Source organism: Alligator sinensis, unplaced genomic scaffold (assembly GCF_000455745.1).
Source record: "Alligator sinensis unplaced genomic scaffold, ASM45574v1 scaffold156_1, whole genome shotgun sequence".
Classification (NCBI taxonomy): domain Eukaryota; kingdom Metazoa; phylum Chordata; order Crocodylia; family Alligatoridae; genus Alligator; species Alligator sinensis.
Genome location: NW_005841844.1, coordinates 974,824 through 1,000,259, shown reverse-complemented (window position 1 = coordinate 1,000,259; position 25,436 = coordinate 974,824). Strand labels below are relative to the sequence as shown.

The 25,436-nt window shown below is 46.1% G+C and overlaps 1 protein-coding gene across 1 annotated transcript in view; it reads left to right on the top strand.

Annotated features, from left to right (window-relative positions):
* PSD2 (pleckstrin and Sec7 domain containing 2) overlaps window positions 1-25,436 on the top strand; it is a 148,942-nt gene that overhangs the window by 46,165 nt on the left and 77,341 nt on the right. The window contains exons 4-6 of the mRNA XM_014520806.2: window positions 4,646-4,726; window positions 5,620-5,732; window positions 21,479-21,537. Of these exons, the coding sequence (XP_014376292.2) occupies window positions 4,646-4,726; window positions 5,620-5,732; window positions 21,479-21,537 (253 nt within the window). The remainder of the gene's footprint in view (window positions 1-4,645; window positions 4,727-5,619; window positions 5,733-21,478; window positions 21,538-25,436) is intronic.

Sequence of the window (25,436 nt, the reverse complement as noted above, 5' to 3'; positions counted from 1 at the left end):
GAGGCGACCTTGTGGCTGCCTATAAGTTCATCACAGGGGCACAGAAGGGAATTGGTGAGGTTTTATTCACCAAGGTGCCCCCGGGGGTTACAAGAAATAATGGCCACAAGCTAGCAGAGAGCAGATTTAGACTGGACATTAGAAGGAACTTCTTCACAGTTCAACTGGCCAAGGTCTGGAACGGGCTCCCAAGGGAGGTGGTGCTCTCCCCTACCCTGGGGGTCTTCAAGAGGAGGTTAGATAGGCATCTAGCTGGGGTCATCTAGACCCAGAACTCTTTCCTGCCTATGCAGGGGGTCGGACTCGATGATCTATTGAGGTCCCTTCCGACCCTAACATCTATGAATCTATGCATCTCGAGCAGGTCCAAGGAGGTGATCCTTCCTCTCTATGCGGCACTGGTCAGGCCGCAGTTGGAGTACTGCTTCCAGTTCTGGGCGCCGCACTTCAGGAGAGATGTGGATAACATGGAGAGGGTCCAGAGGAGGGCTGCTCGCATGATCAGGGGCAGAAGGGCAGGCCCTACGAGGAGAGGCTACGGGACCTGAATCTGTTCAGCCTCCACAAGAGAAGGCTGAGGGGGGATCTGTTACAAACTAGTCAGAGGGGACCAGCAGGCATTGGGGGAGTCCCTGTTCCCCTGAGCACTACCAGGAGTGACTAGAAATAATGGTCACAAGCTGGCAGAGGGTAGATTCAGACTAGACATCAGAAGGCGCTACTTCACAGTCAGGGCGGCTAGGATCTGGAACCAACTTCCAAGAGAAGTGGTGCTGGCTCCTACCCTGGGGGTCTTTAAGAGGAGGTTAGACGAACACCTTGCCGGATCATTTGACCCCCAGTACTTTTTCCTGCCATGGCAGGGGTTCGGACTTGATGATCTGCTCAGGTCCCTTCTGACCCTACAAATGATGAAACTATGAAACTGTGGGAGCAGCTTTTTTATATCCCTGACTTGGATAAGAACCCCTCCTCCCTTCCCCTGCGTGCTCAAAGGCACCTCCCCTTCCCTGCCCACTTCTCTGAGTGCTCCCAAATGTCAGGGAAGTGAGGGGAGACTTCAGAGCTGCTCCTGCTCTGCTCCAGCTGGGCTACGCTAGGAACAGCAATAGTGGCAGGCAGGTTCCTCCTCCCTGCCGAACCCCTTGATTTTCCCAATGGCCTTCTAGGTCATTCCTCAAACACACCCCATGTCATGATGTGAAAGTGGGGTTGTCATTATGAAAGGACCATTTACAGCTGCCCAATGCAGTGCTTATACCAGGGGAATCTGACCTTGTCTCCTCAGAGCCATTTAGGGCCCTATATGCTGCCCGAACGGCAGGCAGATCTCTGACCTGGACTTAGGAGTCTGTGTGAAATCTTGTCCTAGAATTCACAGCAGAATAACACTGCATGTGACTCAGCATGGTTTTTTACAATTAGAATGTGGTGCTTATTTTCTGGCTAAATTATCCCCAAAGACTCTCTTGTTAATTTGTAAAGTCATATTAAACGCCATGATATGATTGCACCATCAAACAGCTGATGAGCTACTTGGGTATCAAAAGCCTTTTCAAATGATGCCCTTTGGGGCTGGATGGCATTGCTTTTCCTCCTCCATCCCTGACTGAAAAGTCATTAGACTTTAATGGACAGGACCTGGAAATGGAGCACTAGATTCAGCTGCAATTGCAAATCTGACAGTGACATCTTTGTGATGTTTTGCAGACACAGGAGGAGCCTGCTTTAAAATGAAACCCTATAGTCAGTGAAAGTTGACCCTATACAAGTTAAATAGGTCCCCTGGTTATCTGCCCTCAGTGGCTCTCATGGCAATTTGGCTACATTTTTCAAGCTAAAATACCTGTTTTTTCACTGGGCCTGTAAACTGAAGCTGGGAATTAGAAGCTGAACTATGTACTTCCTGCCTTTTACTGGGCATCATCCGCAGTTGTGCAACAATAGGCCATGACATGGTATGCATTGGGCCAGATTCTATTCCATTTATTAGGCATATAAGTGGACTTAGGTCTCCAGTCAGATTCTGTTCTGCCCTGCTTAAGTCCCTGAAAATGTGTGGATACACAAAGTGATAGGTCCTTTTCCTCCTTGATTCTTCCTTGTGATTCATTCTTAAGGGTAGGAGGACAATATATTACAAAAGTTAAGATGTATTACTGGATTTTCAGTGGCTTGAACAGGGTACAGTAAAACTTCATTTAGGCATCTAAGTCCATGTATGCATCTAATAGGTGGCATAGGATCTGGTCCTTGGTGTGCAGCTGGGGATATTGCAGCAGAGAGCTTCCCAATAGCTATAACATGCATCAATATCCTGTAATACCCTGCAACAGCTTATTGTAATCAGCATATGGCTTATTGAGATCACTTTGCATCTTGTTCTATGAAAATCTTTCAAAGGAACTTTATGGGAAATATGTACCATATGCGTTCACTGAGAAACGTATTTCTGCATAAAGAGGAGTGGGAGGTGCTTTTCTTTTTTTTTCATTCTAACTTTGAGAGGATTTGCTGTTTGTTGTTTATTCCAATCCTTGTTTATGGTTCTCTGATTTTTCTTGGATTGTGGCTGTATGTCCTATGGACTAGCTGGGGAATTACCCACAAGAGCAGAATTGGAGGGTTAGCATTTCTGGAGCAGATTCATGAACAGCATCCACTCTTCAGTTTTGGTGGTTGACTAGAAGAATGTGGAGGAAGGAGGATGGCAAAATGCATTTTGCCCAGGGTGCTGAAACAGCTACAGTGATCTGGATACTCTTCCCCTAAACCCAGTGGGTTTAGGGGAAAACTTTTTTGCCCTTCCCCAGAAACCTCTTTTGCCCTCTCAGCAGCAATTAGTGGCTCGGCCTCCAGAAGTTTAATTTAAGATTGATTTAATTAGCTTTATCTGTTTAGCCTATCAAAAAGATCAAAAAGTTAGTTGATTACAGTGTATCAATACTTTTCCATGAAGAAAATGTTGGATACCAAAGGGTTCTTTAATTTAGCTTAGGAAGACATAAGACAAACCAATGGCTGGGAGTTAAATTCCAATTAGAAGCAAGGCATAAATGTTTTAATAGTAAGGGTGATTAACCATTTGAAAAAAATCTCCCAAGGGATGTGAGGGGTTCTCCATCTTGGCACATCAGTAAAGGAGTAAAATTCAGTGGTCTGAGTTATATAGGAAGTAAAACTAGGTGATTGATTGATACCTTCTAGCCTTAGCATCCACAAGTCTATGAAAATTAAAATACGATATAGCAAATTGTTCCTAATTAAATGTGTTCGTGCTAGAGATAGAACTGCACTGTCAGCTTCACACTTTGGGGGAGAGGACTTGCCTAAACTTCTTTTCTCCTTCAGCTCCTAATTCTTTCCTCACCCCCTACCAGATACTGCACCTCGCCATCACCACAGATGCTTTATTATGTTTCTTTTCCTCCGCCAGCATTTTTTCTTACCCATTGAACATAATGGGCATAACGGTTTTGTGCTAGTATTTTCTAGGTCCCAGCTGTGTACCTCTGCATATACATACCTATACAGGACATCTTCAGAACAAGCTCAACAAGCACACTGTATCAACCTTCTGCATGTAATCATGTCTCCCTCTAGTGGCTGGCCCTTGCAAGAAAAAGACCCTGATTTAGACTACCTGGGTGCTTATACATGTGACGCCATTACCATGTACACATGACAAAAACGTCATTTTATGTGGTTTAATGGTGTCATGCTGTACACGTGCATGAATTTTGGGGGTTTCAAATGAGTTTGCATAATTCAAACTAAACTACATCCTGATTGTATATAGTTGCAATGATGCAGCTGTCAGCTCACCCTCCAGCTGCAGGAGAGGCAGGCAGGCAGGTGCCACTGAAAAAAAAGGATCAGGCTCAGAGGCAGCACCCTGCCCAATCCAACTGTTCCCTGAGCCCACCTGGGGAGCAGCACCCAGTGGGGTTCCAGCAGGCTGGCTCGGGGAACAGTTGGATGAGCTGGGTGCTGCCTATGAGCTGGGGCAGCCCCCAGCCCCCTTGCAGCCCACCTGGGCAGTCTCAGAGAGCACCACCACTGCAGAGGGAAGGACTGAGGCCCCTCGCAGCTCAGGGGCTGCTTGGGCCACTGGCAGCTCACCCCCTGACTGCAGGAGGATCCAGCACCAAAAAAAAAAAAAAAAAGAATCGGGCCCCTCTCAATAATGTGACAGAAAAATTGAAATGTTGTGTTGCAGTTAAAAACCCACTGTTTAATTTAGGTGGCATAGAATAAAATTCTGAGTACTAAACCCATCACACGTACAAGCACCCCCTGACGCTAGCTACCTTAGCTTGAATGGCAGAGGCTTTTCCTGAGACCACTAGGTCCCAGAAACTTCTGGGTCTGTATGTAGGCAATACAAGGGCAGAATTCCACAGGTGCAAATGAGTTGTCATGTCTCTCCCACTGACTTTAAGTGGGAATTGCCCATCTTACTGTCTTGTGTCTTGGAAAGTCTGTTTTCAAGAATTTAAGGCTGGAGAACTGACTTTTAGATACTAAAATATTTCTGAAAACACCTCATGGAAAAGTTGTGTGATACAGATGAGATGATGATGGTCCTGTTTTAAAGTGTCCCTGTCCCTTCTGAATTAGCTGACTCTTCCCTCTTTAATTACAGTAATGAATTTAGCAAGTTGGTAGCAGAAGAATACCTCAGCTTCTTTGACTTCACTGGGCTGGCACTTGACAAAGCACTCAGGTAAGCTGATATTAAATTAATTAAATCATGTGGTCCATGTGTTTTTCACCCATTTCTCATGAAGCTCAGGTCCCTTGATTCAATTAAGATTTGATGTCTGGTTGTACATGAAATGACAGCTGGAGACTGACAGATCTGTTGTTGCAACAAGAATCCAAGCTGTGGTTAAATATTTACCTCGATGTAATAATCAGCTCAATATGTTTCGTCTGAAAATGGGCCTGATATGCAGAATTGAATCCACATTTCCCAGAGCTGGAAGGGGGTTGAATCTAGCATTCTAGCTGGAGTCCATCTCTCATTCGAAAACAAGAGTGAATTAAATAATTCTCCAGTTTACTGCAGGGCTCTGCAACTCTTTGAAGCAAAGCTGAGGCCCATTCCACTATGCAAAGAGTAGCTTGGATTCAGGGACCTGAGCTGGAAGTATGTACCCTTTCATGGCACAGAGCCCAGCTGCCTGAGGACTTTTTGCCTTGCAGCACACAAGATACAAATAGAAACAGAGCAACAAAGTGCAAAGCAGCGTGAAAGGGTACATAGTCCATGGCAGTACTCCACAGACCACAATGTTCCACAACCGCTCCAAGGATTTAGCATATTTCCCCCTTCCCATAGATCAGGTTGAGCACTTGGGCTCCAGCTTTCATAGAATCATAGGGAAGTACAGCTAGAAGGGGCCTCACAAGGTCATCTAGTCCCACCTCCTGCTCATGGTAGTATCATCTGTCTAAACCATCACAGATAAGTGTTTGTTTAATCTGATTCTTAAAGTTTCACAAACAACCTTTTCACACAGCTACTAGGCACGTTGCCTGAAAACATCGACAAAACTCCAGTTTTGGCCCTAACCCTCTAGACCTTTAAACTTAAATGCCATTTTCTATTTGCAGAACATTCTTAAAAGCATTCCCTCTGATGGGAGAAACCCAAGAACGGGAGCGTGTGCTGATTCACTTCTCCCGGAGATACTGCCAGTGCAACCCAGAGGAGAGCACTTCAGAAGGTACCTGATTCTTCTGACACCTTGCCGTAACTCAACACACTGTAGTGTAACCTGCTCACCACGTGCGTCCAGAAGTGTATATGTGCTATAGACAAGATCTGAAGTCCCAAACTGCAGTCTGGGAATCACTAGTGGCTGGGAGAGCACGTGCTGGTACTCTGCAAATTGCTGATGGGTACTGACTCTCATAGTGTGAACAACTTTCTGAAAGTCAGGCCTCACATAAGGGGGCATTCATAAATAAAATGTGGTTAATAAATGATTAGTGGATGTTACTGGCATGTTACATAAAGGAGTTGTCCACACTTCAGGTGGTGATAAGCACAGCAAAAGGAGGCACATATGGGTAATGTTTAAGTGCACAACTTTGCCAAAAACCTCCAAATTTGAGACAACAAAACTATTTGTGAATTTGTGGTAAACTTGGTGTATAATTTTAGCCACAAAAATACATTTTTGGAATGTCAAAATATTTCATTTTGCTGTTATCAAAGCAGAATATTTTGAATCTTAATTTTAAAAATGACTTTTCAAGAATAAATTGTAAGGTAAATTAAAAAACCCTGAAAGTAAAAATGCCCTCTCCTCTTCCCCATTGAAATGTTTCAGGTTTGTGTTTTACAAGTATAAAAGAATTGGCTTTGGACAACTCAATTCTCTTTTTGCCACAGCCCTAGAAGGCATTATAGATGGTGGTAGTGCACATGAGTTTCGTAGCATGATGCAATATTTCACACGCAACATTTCTGTTAGTATACAGGCAACCCCCGCTTAGCGCTCTTAATTGGTTCCTGAAAAACTGAGCATAAAGCAAAACAAGCGTTAAGCAAAACTGAATGTATTTGACGACCCAAGATGGCTACCGCAAGTGAAATCAGGTATTAATTTAAAATGAGCATTATAGCAAAATAGTGCTAAGTGAAACAGCATTAAGCGGGGGTTGCCTGTATTTGTCATCCCCTTTTGCAGAGTAAATAGTTACACTTGCAATATGAACAACTTCCTCTTCCCAGTGAATGAACATATTGGCACTCCCATTGATCTGTGCTCACTATTCCAGCAAACTATAAAAACAGCCTGGAGGGGGTGGGGATTTTTTCTGTTTGAAATGTTTATTAAAGTTATCCCCAGTAAACAGATGAGACCAGGCAGAAGATGTTTGGACTTTGCATACAAGATAAAGGTAATGCAAAACGAAATGCCCAGAGCACAGTTGGCAAGCAGAAGTTTGGACAACCCTGTGAACATGAGTTTCACAGCTTCATCATTTAGTCCAGACATTACTGCTTTCCATAGAGAGGAAAACAGACCTTAGGAGAAGATATTTGCACAAGTGCAGTTAGATGATGGGGCTTTAGACCATGAGGATGGAGGCTGAAGAGCTGGAATTTCACCTTATAGGACTCTTGATAACAGCCACTGCAAAGGGACATTTAACTTTGCGGTTGTTGCTATTGGAATTAGGTGTTTTGCTTGTTCATGCAGTTGAACAGGAATGATTCTCCTGGCAATAGATTTTGAAAATGTTGTTCTTAAAAAATGTAAGGATCAAATAATTTTCTTTTGAGCAGTGCTTTCAGAACTGCTTTTGTGAGTAAACAATACTTAGTACAAGTACATCTGGCAAACTCAGGCTCTATATATCGAACCTAAATGGATCAACAAGTGTCTCTTTAACAATACTATAATCACTTAATAAGAAACTGGTATAGTGTCTAAGCAGCTCCTCCCTTTCTTAGCCAATTACCAGAAAGAATATTCTTATGGTAAATTGTACATTCACTGACTAAATGTACAAGTGTACATTCACTGACTAAAATGCTAGTAAATCAAGTCTCTGATTTAGGAACACTAATTTGCAGAAGCAGGTATTTTTCAAATGTTTGAGAGAGCTCAGGTCAAACACAGGACAAGATGTACAATACATGGAACACAACATACTGTGTGCAGTTGGCTTCCTAGAAGGGCACTCTCCAGAACATGACACACTACAGTTACTTGGTGACATTGGCTTATGCTGTGCAGTCAGTAATAACATACTTGTGTAAGTCGTTAGGTCAATGGCTGCAGACTGCCATCAGTCTAATCTATTAGACCCAACATTTGGATCTAAACACTTCCCAGATAGCTTTGTCTGGGTTAAATTCTGACCCTGTCTCTGATACTGACCTTCAAGGAACACTTTTGGGGTGCTAACTCCATAACTGGTCCATTGCCTGAAGCAGGGGACTACTTAGTTCACTTGGCTTAAGGTCTGAGACGAGCACTAAAACTTCCATTCTTCCCTGCAAGTCACTTATGCATGCTTCCTAGAGCTCCACCCTGATGGGCACTGTGGTTTGTAGTTAAACTTTTCATGGAAACTTGGCAGATAAAATAAGAAACAGAGGCTTTGTGAGCAACTTCTCAAACACACACACTTAACTCTCCCGTACTATCTAAGAGTAACAAAACAACAAACAACTGAATACAGTTTCCCTGTCAGGTTCCTCATCGCTCTTGAGAATCTTTGGGTTTGGCCATTACTCTTGGCAAGGACAAAACCCCTTCTGTCTTCACTCCTCCAGCTGTGTCTTTTGTTTCCAGCAGTGGCCTGGTTCCCTTTGCTTATAGAGCGTCACATCTAAAACTAGTCTATTATTGGGTGGATTTTCCATGCTTCAGTCCTTCTGGGTTGGGAGGGAGCCCTTAAAAGGCAGTGGTTATGTTGGTAGTAAGACCACTATTTTACGAAGAAAGGGCTATTAAACACTGATGGGCCTTTGCTCATGTCACACCTTCCTAGACACTGTTCTTCACTATATGCCAGGTTCTCTATACAAAGTAGATAAACTAATTCACAAAGACTGTTACAAACATAAATAGTGTTCAGAAAATCAGATGGAATTCATTGCTGGGCACAAATATATCCCCCCAAACTGTTGTATGTGTGTAACTGTACATTTAATGCTAATGGCCTTTGAAAATAATGTAGATTTTGTCTCTTTTATGTGAATGAGCATAATGTACATTACAGTGCACATTTAAAAACAAAATACATTTGTACTGGATTAGAAGTGACACAACTGCTAGTTGTGAAGATAAGGAAGTGGGACAGCAAGATTTTCTTTGACATGTGTCACTTAAACAAGTAACCTGGATTCTTGAAGACTCCACTGAATGAAGGGTGGGAATTATGGCAAGGGAAATAATAGACAGTCGTGGAAATATGGTAAATTCCCTTTCTCACATTTTTTCATGTTCTTTTGTAATGACATCATGCGTTTGACTGCTTTTGTTCTACCCTTCCCAAAAATACTTGCCTTCCAGGTTCCCTGCTGGCTCTATTAAGTGAACTCAGGCAAGTCATTTAACCTTTGTGACAACACAAGGAAACTAACTAATTAGCACTGGATAGGTGTCACTGCTTGTGACATCCTAAAATCTGAGTCAATGCAAACTTTCCATGCAGAACCTCTAACCTGTCCTGGAGGGATCAGTCTCTCCAGGGTTAAGACAGTGGATTCCCTATTGGCACTGGAAAGAAAGGTTTTTTTTTTAATTTGAACCATGGAATAGAGAGGTCTGGTACCATAGTTCATGATCACCAGGGATGTGGGTTTTCTGTTTGCCACGGAAAAATGCAGTAAAACATGGGTTTTCTTTTTTAAAGGAGAAAAACATGGGAAACAGCAGGTTTCCCCTTGCAAACTGGCAGAGTTCCAGCCTAAAAGGGGCTGGAGGGAATGGGAGGTGGGCAATCAGGCAGGAGGCACCACATGCATGTGTGCACACACACATGCATGTGGCAGCCAGGCAGCATGAGAACAACAGCTCCTGCAGCGCCGCACAGTTAAGCTGGGGTGGGGATTGAGGCCCCCGTAACGAGGGTGGGAGGAAGTTGAGCAGGGCAGGGGCTGGGAATGCTGCTCAGCCAGGGTGGTGGATGGGACTGGAGCCGAGGCAGGAATGTGTGGCCGCAGTGCCCAGGAAGGGAACAGAATGGAGCTGTGAGTGATTCATCCAGGGGGTAGTGGTGGCTGGCTCCCCGCCATTGTACTCATGCCTGGGGGAGGCATGAGGGGCATGTACTTTTCAGATTTGGGCATGGGGCAGGGTTGGATGTGGACTGGCCACTGTGGGCTCGGGGTTCCCTGTCCTGCTGCCCTCCCCCCAGAGGCCTCCACAGCCCAGCAAGCAGGAGCCAGAGTGGCAGGGCAGGGTAGGGCAGAGCATGAACAACTCCTGCCCCTGGTGGCTGCGGTGGCATGGTGGTGGCGGGAGCATGGCAATGGAAGCCCAGCAGTGGTGAGCAGGGAGCTCCCGCAGACGCTGCTGGCACTGTCGGCAGCGGGGTGGGGTGGGGTGGGGTGGGGTGGCAAGCACTGACCAAGGGTTGTTGACCACCCGCAGCTGCCACCAGCAGCAGTGGTGCGGCCAGCAGGGATTGCGGACCACCTGCAGACGCCATTAGCACCGCCTTTTTCTAGGGGGTGCACTGCCACGCTCAGGGGGTGCACATGCACCCGCATGTACCCCCTATGCATCGCCCCTGGGGCAGAGAGGGGCAGGGAGGCTTGCTGCTGCTTCCAGGAGCCCTGTGCCACCATGGTGAGGTGCCCCCTGCTGCCCGGCAGCAGCGAAGATGGTGGCATGAAGCTGTGCCTCCTGCTACTGCCAGGTGGTCAGGGGACAACTCACAATGGTGGTGTGGGGCTCCTGGCACAGAACCAAGCCTCCCTAACCCACTCTGCCATCCCACACTGGGTCTTGCCTGCTGGGCCCTGGGGCCCCCCAGGGGGAGAGAAGCAAGGCAGGGAGCCCCAAGCCCACAGTGGGCAGCCTGCAGCAGCCATTCCCATCCTCCATGTGCTCTGCTCCAGCTGTGCTGCCCGTGGGGGAGGGGGAGCCAGGCTCCATGCTCTGCTCAGGCTGCAGCAGCCACCACCTCCCAAAGGCAACAGCCAGGGGGCTGGGGGGAAGCAGGTCCCTGGCCCCATAGTTCTGGCAGCTGGGGGCCCCCTCCAGCAGGGCTGGGCGGAGGGGGTATGAGACTTTGGATCAGGAGAGATGGGCACTGGCAATACCAGGGGGATGTGGTTTGGGAATGAGGGGCACCAGCAGGGCCAGGGAGTTATGGGTGATGAGAGAAAAACACAGGGCCAGTGGGCTGTGGGTAGCTAGTGAGGGGCACAAGCAGGGCCAGAGGGCTGTGGGAGGGGAGTGAGGGGCACAAGTAAGGGCTAGGGGGCTGTGGGCTGGGAGTAAGAGGCACCAGCAGGGCCTAGGGGGCTGTAGGTCAGGAGAGAGGGGCACCAGTAGGGCTGGGGAGCTGTGGCTTGTGAGTCGGGAGCAATGGCATGGGCAGTGCACCAGCATATTAGGGCTACTCAGCACCACAAAGACGTGGGGGGGACAGCCGCAGCTGGACCCATGTCATGGTGAGCGAAGGGGGGAGGGAGAGCTCTGATTCTTCATGAGAAAAAACCCAAAATCAAATGCCAAAATGTATAGGTATTTAGAATGTATTTGATTATAGTGATTGAGGCACTGGTAGGCCTCCAAATTGCTTTAAAATTGCAAATATATCAATAAAACATTGGGTTCATCTGATATCTGTATATAGTGTAGCATTTCATTTTAATTGTGGAAAAACGTGGATTGTGGGGGGTTTTAATCAGAGAATTTGTGATTTTTAAACAAAGAAAACCAGGATTCCTGATGATCACCTATGGAGTGATCCTTTCCTCTGGATTTAGGTTGGTTGGTACTGCTATGATGAACTGTTGGCCCTTATGTGCATGTCTGATCAGGAAGTTTAAGTGGAATAAGCTAAAGAAAGTATGAGGTTGTCCACTTTTCTTTTGCACAGCCTGCAAGCGAGAAGGGCCCTTTTCATAGATTTCATAGACATTAGGGCTGGAAGGGACCTTGGAAGATCATCAAGTCCAGCCCCCTGCCCCAGGGCCAGGAAGTCAGCTGGGATCATATGTTCAAAGTAGGTGCTTGAACCACCTCTGGTGGCAGGCCATTCCAGAGCTCGGGGGCTCGGACAGTAAAGAAGTTCTTCCTTTTGTCTAGCCTGAAACGGTCTTGCAGGAGTATATAACCATCCGACCTTGTCATCCGTTGGGGCGCTCTGGTGAACAAACGTTCCCCCAGGTCCTGGTGAACACCCCTTATAAACTCATAGGTAGCCATCAGGTCATCCCTGAGCCTGTGCTTTTCCAAGCGGAAAAATCCCATGGCTCTCAGCCTCTCATCATAGGGTCTGTTTTCCTGACCTCTGATCATGCGCATGGCTCTCCTCTGCACTCTCTCAGGCTTCTCCACATCCTTTTTGAATTGTGGAGCCCAAAACTGGATGCAGTACTCCAGCTGTGGCCTCACCAAGGCCGAGTACAACGGAGCCCTTGCTCCTTTAGTGACTGAGGTCCTGAAACAAAAAGAAAACAGTGCAGAAGACATGGTCAGTAGGCCTGTGCATAGCAGCTAGTATTTGCTTCAGATTCGGACAATTCGGGGGACAGTGATTCGATTCAGTGATTTAAATCACTGTCCCAAATTGATTCAGCCAAATCTGATTCAGAGATTAGGCTGCTGCCAAATCAGCCAAATCCCCAAATCACACAGGTCCCACCCCCAGTCTGCTTTCCCAGCCCCGCCCAGCCCCAGCTCTTTGGGAAAAAAAAGCCACAATCACTGGCTGCTGCCAAGCGGGGAGGCGATCCTCGCTGCCCCCCACTGCTGCAATAGCCAGTGAGTTGGGGCTTTTTTTTTTTTGTTTGTTTTTTTAAAGGGCCAGGACCTGGGGCTGGGTGGGGCAGCCATGAGGGGGACTGGGAGAGTGGGCAGGAGTAGGCGGGGGGCTTATGGCACTGCATAGGAGGCAGTGGGGATCACCCCTCCCCCCACCTGGCAGCACCCAGTGAGTGGGGGCTTTCTTTTAAACAGCCAGGAGCTGGAGCGGGCAGGGCAGCCATGCGAGGGCTGGGGAAGTGGGCAGAGGTCAGGGGGCACTCAGCAGGGCTGGGAAAGCAAGCAGGGGATGGGGCCTGGCAGGGGTCCCGCCATGGTCCCCTCCCCCTCCTCCAGTCCCCCCGCCCCCTACTTACCAGCATGGAGTCCAGGTCCAGCTCTCTGCTGCAGTGAGCAGGGAATCACTGAAGCTCTCTGAATCTTTTCCAAATTGATTCGGAGAGCTTCTAATCGATTCGGACCTTTTAATTGGTCCCAATTCAATTCGGATTTGGAGATTCAGCCACCAAATTGGGCCAAATCTCTTCTGAAGCAAATCAGCAACCAAAGCTTCACACAGCCCTAGTGGACAGTGACTTCCCTGAATCAGAATGGAACATGTTAGTTGTCAATACTGTATATGGAGTACAGTGAATGCTTTTTTCCTAATAAGCGTCCTGGTGAGGCTAAATGTTTTGAAGACTGAAAGCAGTAAAAAGCTCCAATCACTTAGAAGTGGTGAGAAGCATTCCTGAACTGCTCCTTTGGCCCTTCATATTGTGAATTGGGCTTAGCTATAAAATCAGCATTGACAGAGCATCACTGAGGAAGAGATTGTGACCAACCCCTGGAGATGGCTCTGATCTGACAAGGCACTAATGTTCAGTATTTTTGTACTGTCTCTGTCAGCTTCAGGACCCTGTTGCAGTTGCTGGGAGGCCCCTAATTATGTACTAAATCTGTTAAGGATACAGAGATAGGAAGCACTGCTGCTTGCACACGGGTATATACCACATTTACTTGAATACAAGATGACTTTTTTTCCCAATCAGCCTGTCGCATATGGTTAGTGTGGCCCTGCCCTCCATAAGGTGGAGCCAGATCAGGTTGCTCTGTGCCTCATCTGCATATAAATTTTTAGAGGATCCCAGAACTCATGGCAAGAACACCCGGCTCCACTCATGAGGTGGGGGCAGGGATAACCCTCCTGAACTTTGACTATAAGCTGCTGGCCAAAGTGTTGGCCAGGCACCTTAAATCTGTTATAGGGATGGTAATCCATGAAGACCAGACATGCACAGTGCTGAGAAGACAGATCCAGAGAGCCCTTCTGCAGCTATGGGAAGTACTACAATAACAGCAGAAGAGGGGCCAGATCACTGCCATGCTGAACCTCGACCTGGAGAAAACCTATAACCGAGTATCCCAAGAGTTAGTCTGATGGAGGGGTAGTGATTGTTGAATTTCTGATGGAAATCAATCAGAGATTGCAGGTTTTCCGTCCAAATGATGAAGATGCCATCAATAAAATATATTGACTGCCTCAATTTACATTTTCACTGACTGGCTTTCTTACCTGCATACTGGCCTCTGGCTTCTGTTCCATCCAGGAAGAGCACAGATCAACTGCAGACACTTCTTCAGCCTGACAAAGGGTGTTTGTACCTGAAAGCTTGCAAAGAAGCATTTTTCCAACTATTTTAGTTGGTCTAATAAAAGATATCAGATTTACCCAAAGAACTGTGTCTACCTATGCCCTTAGACAAACAGGGCTACAACCTATACCCCTGAAACACACACAGGTATACAGAGCGGTGGTAGAGGCCAAGCTCAACATGAGGAAAAGCACCTGCCTGGTACTGGGCAAGTTCAGGGACTTGTCATCCCTGGGGGTCTTCATCTCCTGTGAGGGGGTTGAAGAGTCTTGGGGTGGATTTTGACCCAGAGCTAACCAGACAGTTGTTGTAGGAAAAGACTGAGGCCAAAGTCAAACAGAAATTGGGACTATGGTACATGAGCCACCTGTCAATGGAGGGCGGGGGAGAGAGGGGAAGTCATGTGGTGCTCATGAGGGCAGTGTTGCTACAGGTGCTTCTGTACGCTGCACTAATCTTCCCCCACCCCACCAGGAGTAAGTCATCCATGGAATCCAGAGGACCATGTGCATCTTCTTCTGGGGCTCCAGAAAAGGTTCAAGGAAAACCTTGTACAGGACTAAACAGAGAGAGAGAGCCAAGGAATGCTGGACATCCTGCTTTTCCTCTGGGCCAAATATGTGATCTGCAAACTGGCAACCCGGGCAGTCTAAAACAGCCTGCTTCATGAACTATTTTGCAACTATTTTGTCTGGGAACTGTTACAGTTCTACAGAACCCTGGAGCAGTTCCCCAGCAAGTACGACCTACAGAAAGAAGGCCCAACAACCTACCACAAAATGCAGGAGGTGGTGAGGAAACGGGATGTGGCATCAACTATGGACCTACTCCTTGGCGACAGCTGCCAGGCCATGTGGGAGAGTATTTTCTGCAAGGATCTGAAGTAAGAGCACAGAGATGTAAACTGGCAAGTAGTCCAAAGTGCACTCCAAGCACTGCAAGACTGAGAGGGGCAGAGATACCAATTATACTGCCCCAGGGTAACCTGCCCATGGAAAACAGAGCAAATCGACCACCTCCTGTGGAACTGTCCTGTTGCCAAAGGGATGTGGAGGAAAGTGTTTGTACTCCTCAAGATGGTGACAGGGGGCCTCAATAGAGGCCTGTGTCAAAATGGGACTAAGTGAGATACAGGGGTACTACAAGAAAGCAGTGAAAGATGTCAGAGAGGAGATTGTGGGAATCATCTGGAAGAGGATGGACTGGCACAGATTGTTCAGGGGTGAGAGTCTGGAAGAGAATGACAACAGTGATGATGACGACGACGCTGACAGTGGTGGAGATGATGAGAGACAAGAAAGCAACAATGATGGTGATGACAGCGATGACTGAAAGGCCTGGGAAAGAAATAGACGGGATGGGGGAGGGAGGAGCAGTGAGGGGAAGGGGAATTAGCTTAGGGTTAAGGGGAAAGGTGCATTTTTTTTGATGGGCAAGAGCAATGGTGATGGATGCACAGGAGCGTGGTACAAGGTGTGGATATTGTGATGGGAATGTGTATGATGTAATTGCAACAATGTGTTTGTTGCTGCTTGAAAGCAGCAAACATGCTGCTTAAAAGTGTGTTTGTGGAGTACCTGTGCTAAAACTTTCAGCAGTTTCAAAAAAGGTAAACTGCATCAATTCTGGCTGCCCAGGGGGGAAGTTTCAAAAGGACCACTAGGCAAAGGACTGGGTAACAGTGGGCCCATCACATGATGATTAGAGCATTGTTCTGGGAAATAAGAGACATGCAGACTTAAACCTTTGTCTTCCTGGGTGATTTCCTAACCACTCAGCTCATTGGCAGAAAAGATGGGGTCTCATTTTGTTGCTCAGCCTTGGCACATACAGTCATCAACACCTACAAAGCTACATGTCCAGGAATAAAATTCCTCTGGGTACATAAGCACTAAAAAATGCCCTGTAGATAACCAAATCTGCATACTTGGTCAACCAGGAAGGGAACAGGATAGCACCTTACATGGTAATGCTCATTTAAACAATTAATGATATAAATGCAGGTTGGAAAGGATGTCCAAATCCATGAGGTTACTTAACACACCTATGATTAGGGACCTATCTAAATCACAGTGAGACAGGTTTTTTTTGCGGCCTTCTCACAGCATGCAGAGACAATTTCACAGCAGCCCTGGTACTCAGCGCTCATTGACAGAGAGACCCACAGGGGTGAGGAGACGAGGGGGTGGCTGCCATCTTGATTGTTGGCTACCCTTTGTGCTGCCCTGTCCCTTCATGCTGATTGGGCCCTGGCGGGGGAGAGGAGGGTCGAGGGGGCAACCACCATCTTGTCTGCTGCCCTTCATGCTGCACTACCAGCTAGTGCCTTCCCCTTCCAGCAGCAAGGGCTGCTGGCTCCCACTGAAGAGCCAGCATTTTATTTTTATTAAGGTTTTTTTGTTGTTGATTTTGTGGATTTCATAGACAATCCTGGATTTTACAGTTTCCACGAAATCTGCAAGACCGCAAATTATGTAGGTCTCTATATATCAGGAGTGGGCAAAATACAGCCCATGGGCCAGATCCGGCCCATGAGGCCATTCTATCCAGCCTGCGGGGCCCGTAAAAATTTTAGAAAATTAATATTTATCTACCCTTGGTTCCTGTCAAAAATGACAGGAGCCAGGGGCAGTAGGACCAAGGGGAAGCCCCAGCGGGCTCCCACAACAGCAGGGCCCACCTGGTCCTGCCCCGCCAGCCGGATCACGTGGCTGCCCTGGTGCGGGAACCTCAGGTAAGACCAGGGGAAGGCAGGGGAGGACACCAGGCAGGGAAGGAACCTGGGGAAAAGTGGCTCGGGGAAATGCTGAGCGTGAGGAAAAGCAGCCCCTCCCCTGCCCCACGGCCGGTGCTCCCTGCTGCAGTTACTCGCAGCCCATGCTGGGCTGTCTTGAGCAGACACAGGTAACCCCAGGTGGGCTGCGAGTGGCTGCACCGTGGGGCGCTGGCCACAGAGTGGGGGAGGGGCTGCTTCCCCATACCACATGCTCAGCACCAGCTTGTAACCCAGCCTTGCTGCCAGCCTGGGCCCCACACCAGCTCTGGGCTCACCCATCGGGGTTGTGCATGGCAGCAGCAGCTGTGGCCCTGCTGCTTGCCATGCCCAGCAGTGTTTGCCACTGCTCCCTTTGGGCTGACCAACGTGCAAGCTCTGGGCAGGCAGCAGCAGCAGCAAACACTGCCTGGTGCAGCAAGCAGGGGGGTCGCAGCTGCTGCCGTCATGCACAGCCCCAACGGGCAAGCCCAGAGCCAGCATGGGGCCGAGGCTGGCAGCAGGGGTGGGTTACAAGCTGGTGCTCAGTGCAGGGGAAAAGCAGCCCCTCAACCACCTCGTGCCTGACACCCCACACTGCAGCAACTCGCAGCCTGCATGGGGCTGCCTGTGCCTTCTCAAGACAGCCTCGTGCGGGCTGTGAGCAGCTGCAGCAGGGAGCGCCAGCCCTGGGGCAGGGGTGGGGCCACTTTTCCCCCGCACTCAGCACCAGCTCCTTTCCTGCCGGAGAGCAGGGGGTCAGGGCTGCATGCTGCCCCCCGCCTGTACCGTGGGGTTGGGGGGGCACTGGGAGTGAACAGGCGCAGCAACCAGCGGGAGCATGGGACCCACACCAGTGTCCCAGGACCAGTACCAGTGGGGCCTAGAGCAGGGTGGCAGGAGTGTGGGGTCCCAGCCAGCAGGGGCTCTATGGAGCTGAGCCAGCTCCCCCCTCTCCCTGTTGGTGCAGCCAGCCCGGCTCACACAGACCCCTGCCAGCCTATGCCCCGCTTTGGGCCCCACCAATGCTGGCCCTGGGACAGGTCTCAAGATGGTGACCAGGGGGTGGGGCACCTGTCAAGGGGCAGGGATACCCATGCGGGCCTCGACAGCGTGACAAAACTGGGTAAGTGGTCTTCCGCCTGAAATAACTGCCCGCCCTTGCTGTATTCATGCACAGACATACACACAGATCTTCAGTCATAAAGACACACACACACACACAGATTGGTTGATTTAGTTAATCTGCTAGAAATATAATCTTTCATGCATTGGGTCCATTTCTGTGAAGAGTTTTGGGCAAAAAATGGCGGAAATATTTTTTAAAATGTCAAAATGTTTTAACATTTTTTAATGAAATGTCTTATTTAGGAAATGCTGAAGTGTTCTCTGACAGTTTTTTCTGATTAAATGTTTTGACTTAGCATTTCATTTCAGGTTGAACAAAATATTTGGACTGAAGCAAAATGAAATTTTCTTTTTCAAAAAATTTTGGAAAATGTCCGTTTCTATTTGAGTCAAGTCAATATTTCCCCAATATTTCAGCTTATTTGAAAAAAAAAAATCCATTTATCACCCAGCTCTAGCCAGAGAAGCTCTCCCTCTGGAGATGCACAGACATTTCTTTGTTCCTACAATGGGGGCAATAAAGGGGCTCCTAAAGGGGATAATAATTATCTACTAAATGAAACTGAATTCTGCCCCTAGGTATCCATATACACTCATATACCCATGGGTACACACACACACACACATATACAATCACTTTTACATGCACACAGACACTGCCAGAGCTAGAAAATTAGGCCACTTGGCTGCCCTCAACAAGGAGTTCAAAAATGTCAATTGTTTTTTTTCCTCCTTTGGTTTTTAATATGCCAATTGTAACTGAGAAGCTAATTTTCAAATCTGCCTCACAGCTTCCCAAAGAGCTAAAGTGGTTAGCACCATGTGAACTTTCAAATTGCTCTGCCGAGCTTAATGGACACAAGCAATTTTTAAGTCATAACAATCTCATTGCTTTTATTGGTGCTATTCCAATATGTATATTTTTATATTCCAGTTTGATGGATTCCTTTCGTGTGTGTGTGTGTTTGTGTGATGTTCTCTCCCACTCCACTCAGCAGAGAGGCATTTCTATTAATTTGTACTTGGGAATGCTCACAGAGATCTTAGATATTTCATTGCAGACCAAATCCTACAGGCTTAGATTTTGCTCAGTCCTACTTGATCCAGCAGGTATCTACATAAATCTGGAGTGGGTAAAACTTGTGCAAAAGTCTCAGAAGCTGGCTCCCTAATTCTAGCATCACAGAGACAGCAAATAGCTTTGTATTAATGGGACATTGATGCATTCAGTCATACCTGTTTCATCATAAACAAGGAAACAGCCATGTCCTCTTGGCACATGGGCTTATTCCAGATACTTGAGGCCTTTGATGCTGTTAAACTGCGTAGCAATGATTGTCCATATTTGCAGAAAGGGTCCACAAGCACTCCCACCACTTTGTACTGCTCTAGGACTCCCTAGCCTAGATCGTGTAAGGGGAAATCGCAGCTGGGCTATCCAAGTCAACTTAGAAACAGGACCATGTTCTTTGTGTGAGATATGAAAATGTGTTGAATCTGCATATATGAATCTTAAGTTACTTTCTGTTGAATCTGTTAATGCCAATGCATGTATAGTTGTACTATATGTTTACAATATATTCTGTGCCTGCCAGTGTGACAGCATCCTTTTCCACACGTGTGACTGTGGAACATTTATTTGTGAATGCCTTGGGCAAACATAGCACAGAAGCTTCACAGAAGTCAGTGTTTGTGCATGGAGACAGAGGCGTTCAAGTAAAAGAGCTTGATAGAGATAAAAACATTTTACCTACCTTCAGGGATATGATTCTTCCCCTTCTCTGTTGCTCTTCAACCCATTTGTGATGTGTGAAGAGGTTCATATGCACAGGGCTGTCCTTAGGTCTTGCTGCACAAAGGGGTGGACACTTGTGTATACTGGTTTGTGCCACACCTAGTTGCACTGCCAGGAAATATGTCTTGTTCCCACTTTGTGCACACCAAATCCAAGAAATGAATCAGTGTAACTGTCAGAGTGTCCAGCAATAAGCACACCTGAGACAGGGAGACTAAGAGGAGCTCTGGTGCATGTTTGATCCATGGTAAAGGACATCGCTTTTTCTTGGAAGCCAGTGTGCACAGAGTGGGTGGGATATGCTCCGTGGCCATTTTCCTGGGTGCAGCAGAAGAGTAATTTAGACCTGCCCCTTGTATTTGCCTCGTTATCTACAGGGCTGGAGGGATGATCTGTTCTTAGATTGTGGCTGTATGGTGCATGTCTAGACATTGCAAAGAATGAAGGAGATAAAATGCTCACAAAAGCATAGGTAGACAAAACTCTGGGTAGAGGTGATATATTTTATTAGACCAACTAGATAGTTCCAAAAAAAGCTATTTTTTATTTGCAAGCTTTCAGGCCCAAACACCCTTTGTCAGGCAAAGAAGAATTCAAAGATGGTAAAATTTCTCCCAGGTATTAAATCAGTGACTCAACTAGCCAGCTGGGGTAGCTAATGTTGTGCCTATTCAAGTGATAGCAGGCCAGATAGAAGTAACAAATAAAGACAGAGTAATTATGTAAATGTTCATGTCCTAATGGAGACAATCAGATTGACTTATGCAAAGCAAAATTGTGTCTGCTTCATTCTCCATTCCAGTTTTGGATTATATTGACAAAAAAAAAAAAGGAATAAGGAAAAATAGATATACTCTACTGTGAATTTCCATCAAGTTTTGAACAAAACTCTTAAGAAGAAGTTACTAAGGACATTAAGTCAAGGGGTGAGTGGCAGAGTCCTAAACTTTTCAAGAGGCAAACAATAGAATGTAAGAATAAACAGTCCATTTTCAATATAGAAGGCATGTAACATGGAGATTCTACATGATTGTATATAAAGACTATGTCAATTACTACATTTAATGATGATCTGAAAAAAAGGGATGAATAGTGAAGTGGCATACGTAGCAGATGACCCACAGTTATTAAGGTTAGTCTATCCTGGAGAAGACAGTGAGGGACTTTAGAGAGTCCAAGCAAGTGGAAAGGCATTAGTATAGTTACTGAAATGTGACGTAATCTAGATCGGAAGGAACAATCATAATGATTCATACATTTCTGGATACTAATTTAACTAACTGAACATTGGGAAAAGAAAGATCTAGGCATCACAATGAATAGCTTGGAGAAGTTTTCAATCCAAAATGCAATGTTGACCCAGAGAGCAATCAAAAGTTAGGGTATATAAAAATGTATTAGAAAATAATACAGAGTTCATTAATGTTTTTATACAAATGGATACCGGAGCCCAGAGCCAGAAAATACCAGCATACCAATAATCATTCTTCTACATCTCTGCCATTGTCTGAATTCTTTCCCTCTTTGCCAACTAGCAAATCTATTGAATATGTTGTAAAATCAAATTCCATTAAAACCTTGACAGGAAACAAACAATTCATCTTCCCAGGTTGTTCAATAGAGGGAACAATTTGCTCTGAAGAAAACAGTGTGCAGAGATATAATTAACAATTGATTGAATGTATTAATTGAATTTCAGATGGGATTCATACACTTACCTGTGCCCTGATGCTGCTAAACACAGACCTTCATGGACATGTAAGTAAAGCTTGTGAAAGCATTCACCTTTCCTTCCCTCCACCTTTAGAGGTCTTTACATCTTCCACTAGGATAGGCTGCCAGAAAAACAAATAGTTGGAAGAGAAAGAGACTACCCAGGAATCCTGAGACTAGGCAAGGGGAATGCATGATGGCATCTGAATGACAGTCCTAGAACCAGTGCTTCTATCTATGCAAAATGGCAGATCTGAGATTACCCACTGACATCAACCAAACTAGGAGCTGGCCTTTTGTGTATAAGAGGTTATACATAGTTAGTGAAGGTGCAAATTTGCTTTCCAAACCTTATGATGTGCTTCAGCCCTAGGCTGGAGAATTCAACAGAAGCAGTGAAGGAATTCTGTTCTCCTTCACCATTCATTTCTTGTTCTCTATTGAGATTGTCATTGAGGGTCCTGACTCTGTAAATGCTTTCTGTGATGAGAGCACTAGAGGGAAAATTCAACTGAGCTGCTTCTCCAGGAAAGGCTCTCCACATGTCTGAATTTGAATTTGGTCCCTTATCCCTAGGATCTGAACTAGACTGACATCCACCATTTCATTTCACACATGGCACCATGCACCAAGCATTTAGAGCAGAAAGCAGTTACTCTGTGTGTGCCTGAATGGAGTCTACATAGTCATGTAAAAGATGTTTTCAGCACTTACATACAGATTACAATGTTATTACCCATGCAGCATGGATGTGAAGTGTATGCAGCTACTGAATTTGCACAGTAAGCTATGCACCGGATGGGCAGGTACACAGCCATGTATGCAAGTAAATCTGGAAGAAGACTGCATTCCCATGTTTTAGCTCCTGTAGCTGAGTGGGTAAGGCCTTTTGTCCAGAAAGTAGGATACCCCTGGTCTACTCCCCCCTCACTCACAGGCAGTTTGAACTGGTTCAAGCATGATGATTTAGCCAGTTAATTGTCTATATTGCCATACTTTTGTCTAGACTGTATTTTCTTAGGTTACTAATGAGGCTGCTATGGGAGTCAGTGTCAAAACCCTTGCAGAAATCAAGGCATATCACACCCACTGCTGCCTCGCAATCCTATTGTAAAAGGGGAAGTCTGATTGGTCAAGCATGATTTGCTCTTGACAAATCCATGTTGGCTGTTTCTGATCCTCTGATCACCTTGGTATGCTATAGTAGTGGCATTCTACATTTGGCAGTCTACATGGGGCATGTCTACATGTCACCCTACATCACCATAGTGACGTGGTACATTGCCAGATGACATGCTATGGCGACATAGCGATCACATGAGTCTACATGTGATCATCGGCTATTTCACTGTAACAGCATGCTCCTCTATTTTAGCATGCCACTACAGCAAAGAAGCGGCTAAAACTAATCATGTGCCACACGCACAGTGCAGTACAGGCAGTTACTGTGCCATGCTTTAGTTCTTCCAAAAGAAAGTACTAAAGCACAATACAGTAACAGCATCTCTGTAGGGTGACATGTAGACAGGCCCGTGGTCATCTAGGTCACAAAAATGCCACTTAAATACAGGTTGACATTCTATTCATGCATAGCCTCGTGCACATGGACAGCTACATACAGGTGAGCTTCTGTCTTTTCCCCTAAATAGTTCAGTGACTAAAATACTTACCTAGAAAGCAAAAAGAACTAACTTCTGGGCTATGCCCATACCAAAAGGTATTTTGAACCTGAGTGACTGACTTCCCAGCATAGTACTCTAGCCACCATGCTACAGGTCAACTATTTTCCAGTCCTTTTACTAGTGCTTCTTTTGAAGACAGCCCACTGGGAAGCTATGACAGAGAGGTCTGTGAGAGATACCAGTACAGGAGCCAGGGGGAAAGGAACAATCCAGCAGGTATGTGGCTCAGTGCACTGACTTCTAGCCTGGAATGGAGGAGGCTCTGGTGTCTAGGTGGGGCCCTTCCTCCCAGTAAGGGACAAGCTCTCCCCCTACACTGCCCTTCATCTATTTTTTCCAATGACTATATTAGTGTCTCAATTTCCAAAGGAGCACTGGAGAAGGAAGTGAATAATAAATGACCTGGGGTATGGTGATTGGAGTACTGTGCTGGGATACCTCAATTCAACTCCTCACTTAGTGAAACCAGATGTCTAGTGTCCCAGGTGAGAGCCCTAGCCACTGAATTATGGGGCTGAGAGGGAGGGGGCAGACTCCTTTCACCTGCTTCTTTTCTGATGCTTAGTCTAAGTCTAGTAGCCTTGGGTTTTGGCTGATTCAGTTTCTGGGCATTTGATCTTAGCCAGTATGGGCTGGTTGTTCATGATCAGCTTTTCCTCCTCCAGATGATTCCAAATGGACTTTGTATAAATTGCTCCAGTAACTTTCCAAGTACAAAAGTCAGGATAACTGGACTACAGTTCTCCAGATCCTCCTCTTTGACTTTTATAAGACGGCACTATGTTAACCCCTTTCCAGTCTTCTGGTACCTCATGTTTCCCATGACTTGATAAATATAATTGCCTAGGGCTCTGAGATCCCTTCTGCCAGTTCCTTCAGAACTCAGGGATGTAGATGGAGATCCCACAACCTGTCCAGGCAGCCTGTTTCAGTGCTTAACCACCTTCATGTGAGAAGGCTTTTCTTAATAGCCAATCTAAATTTTCCTTGCTGCAGTTTATGCAATTTATGCAATTGCTCCTTATCCAGTTGTCTCTAGCCACAGAAAATAGTTTATTAGCATCCTCTGTATAAGCACCCTTCAGGTATTTGAAGACTGTTGTCGAATCCTCCCTCTGTCTTCTCCACACTAAATATTCCCAGATCTCTTGGCCTTTATCCATAAGTCATGTTTCCCAGACATCTAATCATTCTTGTTCCTCACTGGACTCTTTCTAATCTCTCTATGTCTTTCTTGGAGTGTGGAGCCCAAAACGTGATCCCTGAACTAGACCGCTTCCTAGATGAGGCCTCACCAGTGCTGGGTAAAGTGGAAGAATCACTTCACTTGACTTGTAATTGACACTCCTGTTAATACACCGCAATATGCTATTGGCTTTTTTTTTGCAACAAGACCAATGTTGGTTCGTATTCAGTTTATGGTCCGCTATAGCCCCCAGATCTTTTTCTGCAGTATTGCTTTCTAGCCAGCCATTCCCCAGCCTTTATTTGTTCATGTAACAGTTCTATCCTAAATGCAGGACCTTGTTCTTGTCTTTGTTGGTTTTCATTCAGCTAATTTCAGGCCATTTCTCCAGTTTATCCAGATCATTCTGAATCCTAGATCTATCTCCAGAGTGTCTGCAACTCCACCCAACTTGGTGTCCTCTCAGATTTGCTTCCAAATTATTAATGAAGAGGTTAAACAATATCTGATCCAGGACAGACCCATGGGGAGACCCATTAATCACTTCCTCCCAATAAGACATGTAGTCATTGATTACTACTGATTGAGGTAATGATCTAACTAATGATCCAATCAGTTATGTATCCACCTACAGTACTTTCATCTAGACTGGATTTCTTAGTTTACTAATGATAATGCCAAAAGCTTTGCTAAAATCAAGTTATATCATATTTATAGAGCCAGTCACTTTACCATAGAAGGCAATGTCTCCTAGGACAATCAGTTCGTCAGACTGAAGACTTGCGCTTGATGAACACATGTTGGCTGTTCCTGATCACTATATACTCCTCCTGATACTTAGAAATAGATCCATTTATGGTCTATGACCTTTATGACCTTTCTAGGTACTGAGGCCAGAATGACTGGTCTATAATTACCTGAATTTTTTCTTGACTTTCTTAAAGTTGGGCACAATATTTGCATTTTTCTAGTTATCTAGGACCTCACCCAATCTCCGCAAGTTCTCAAACATAATAGCCAAGTGCCCTGCAATTACCTCAGCCAATTGCTTGTGTGCTCTTAAGATGCATCCTGTT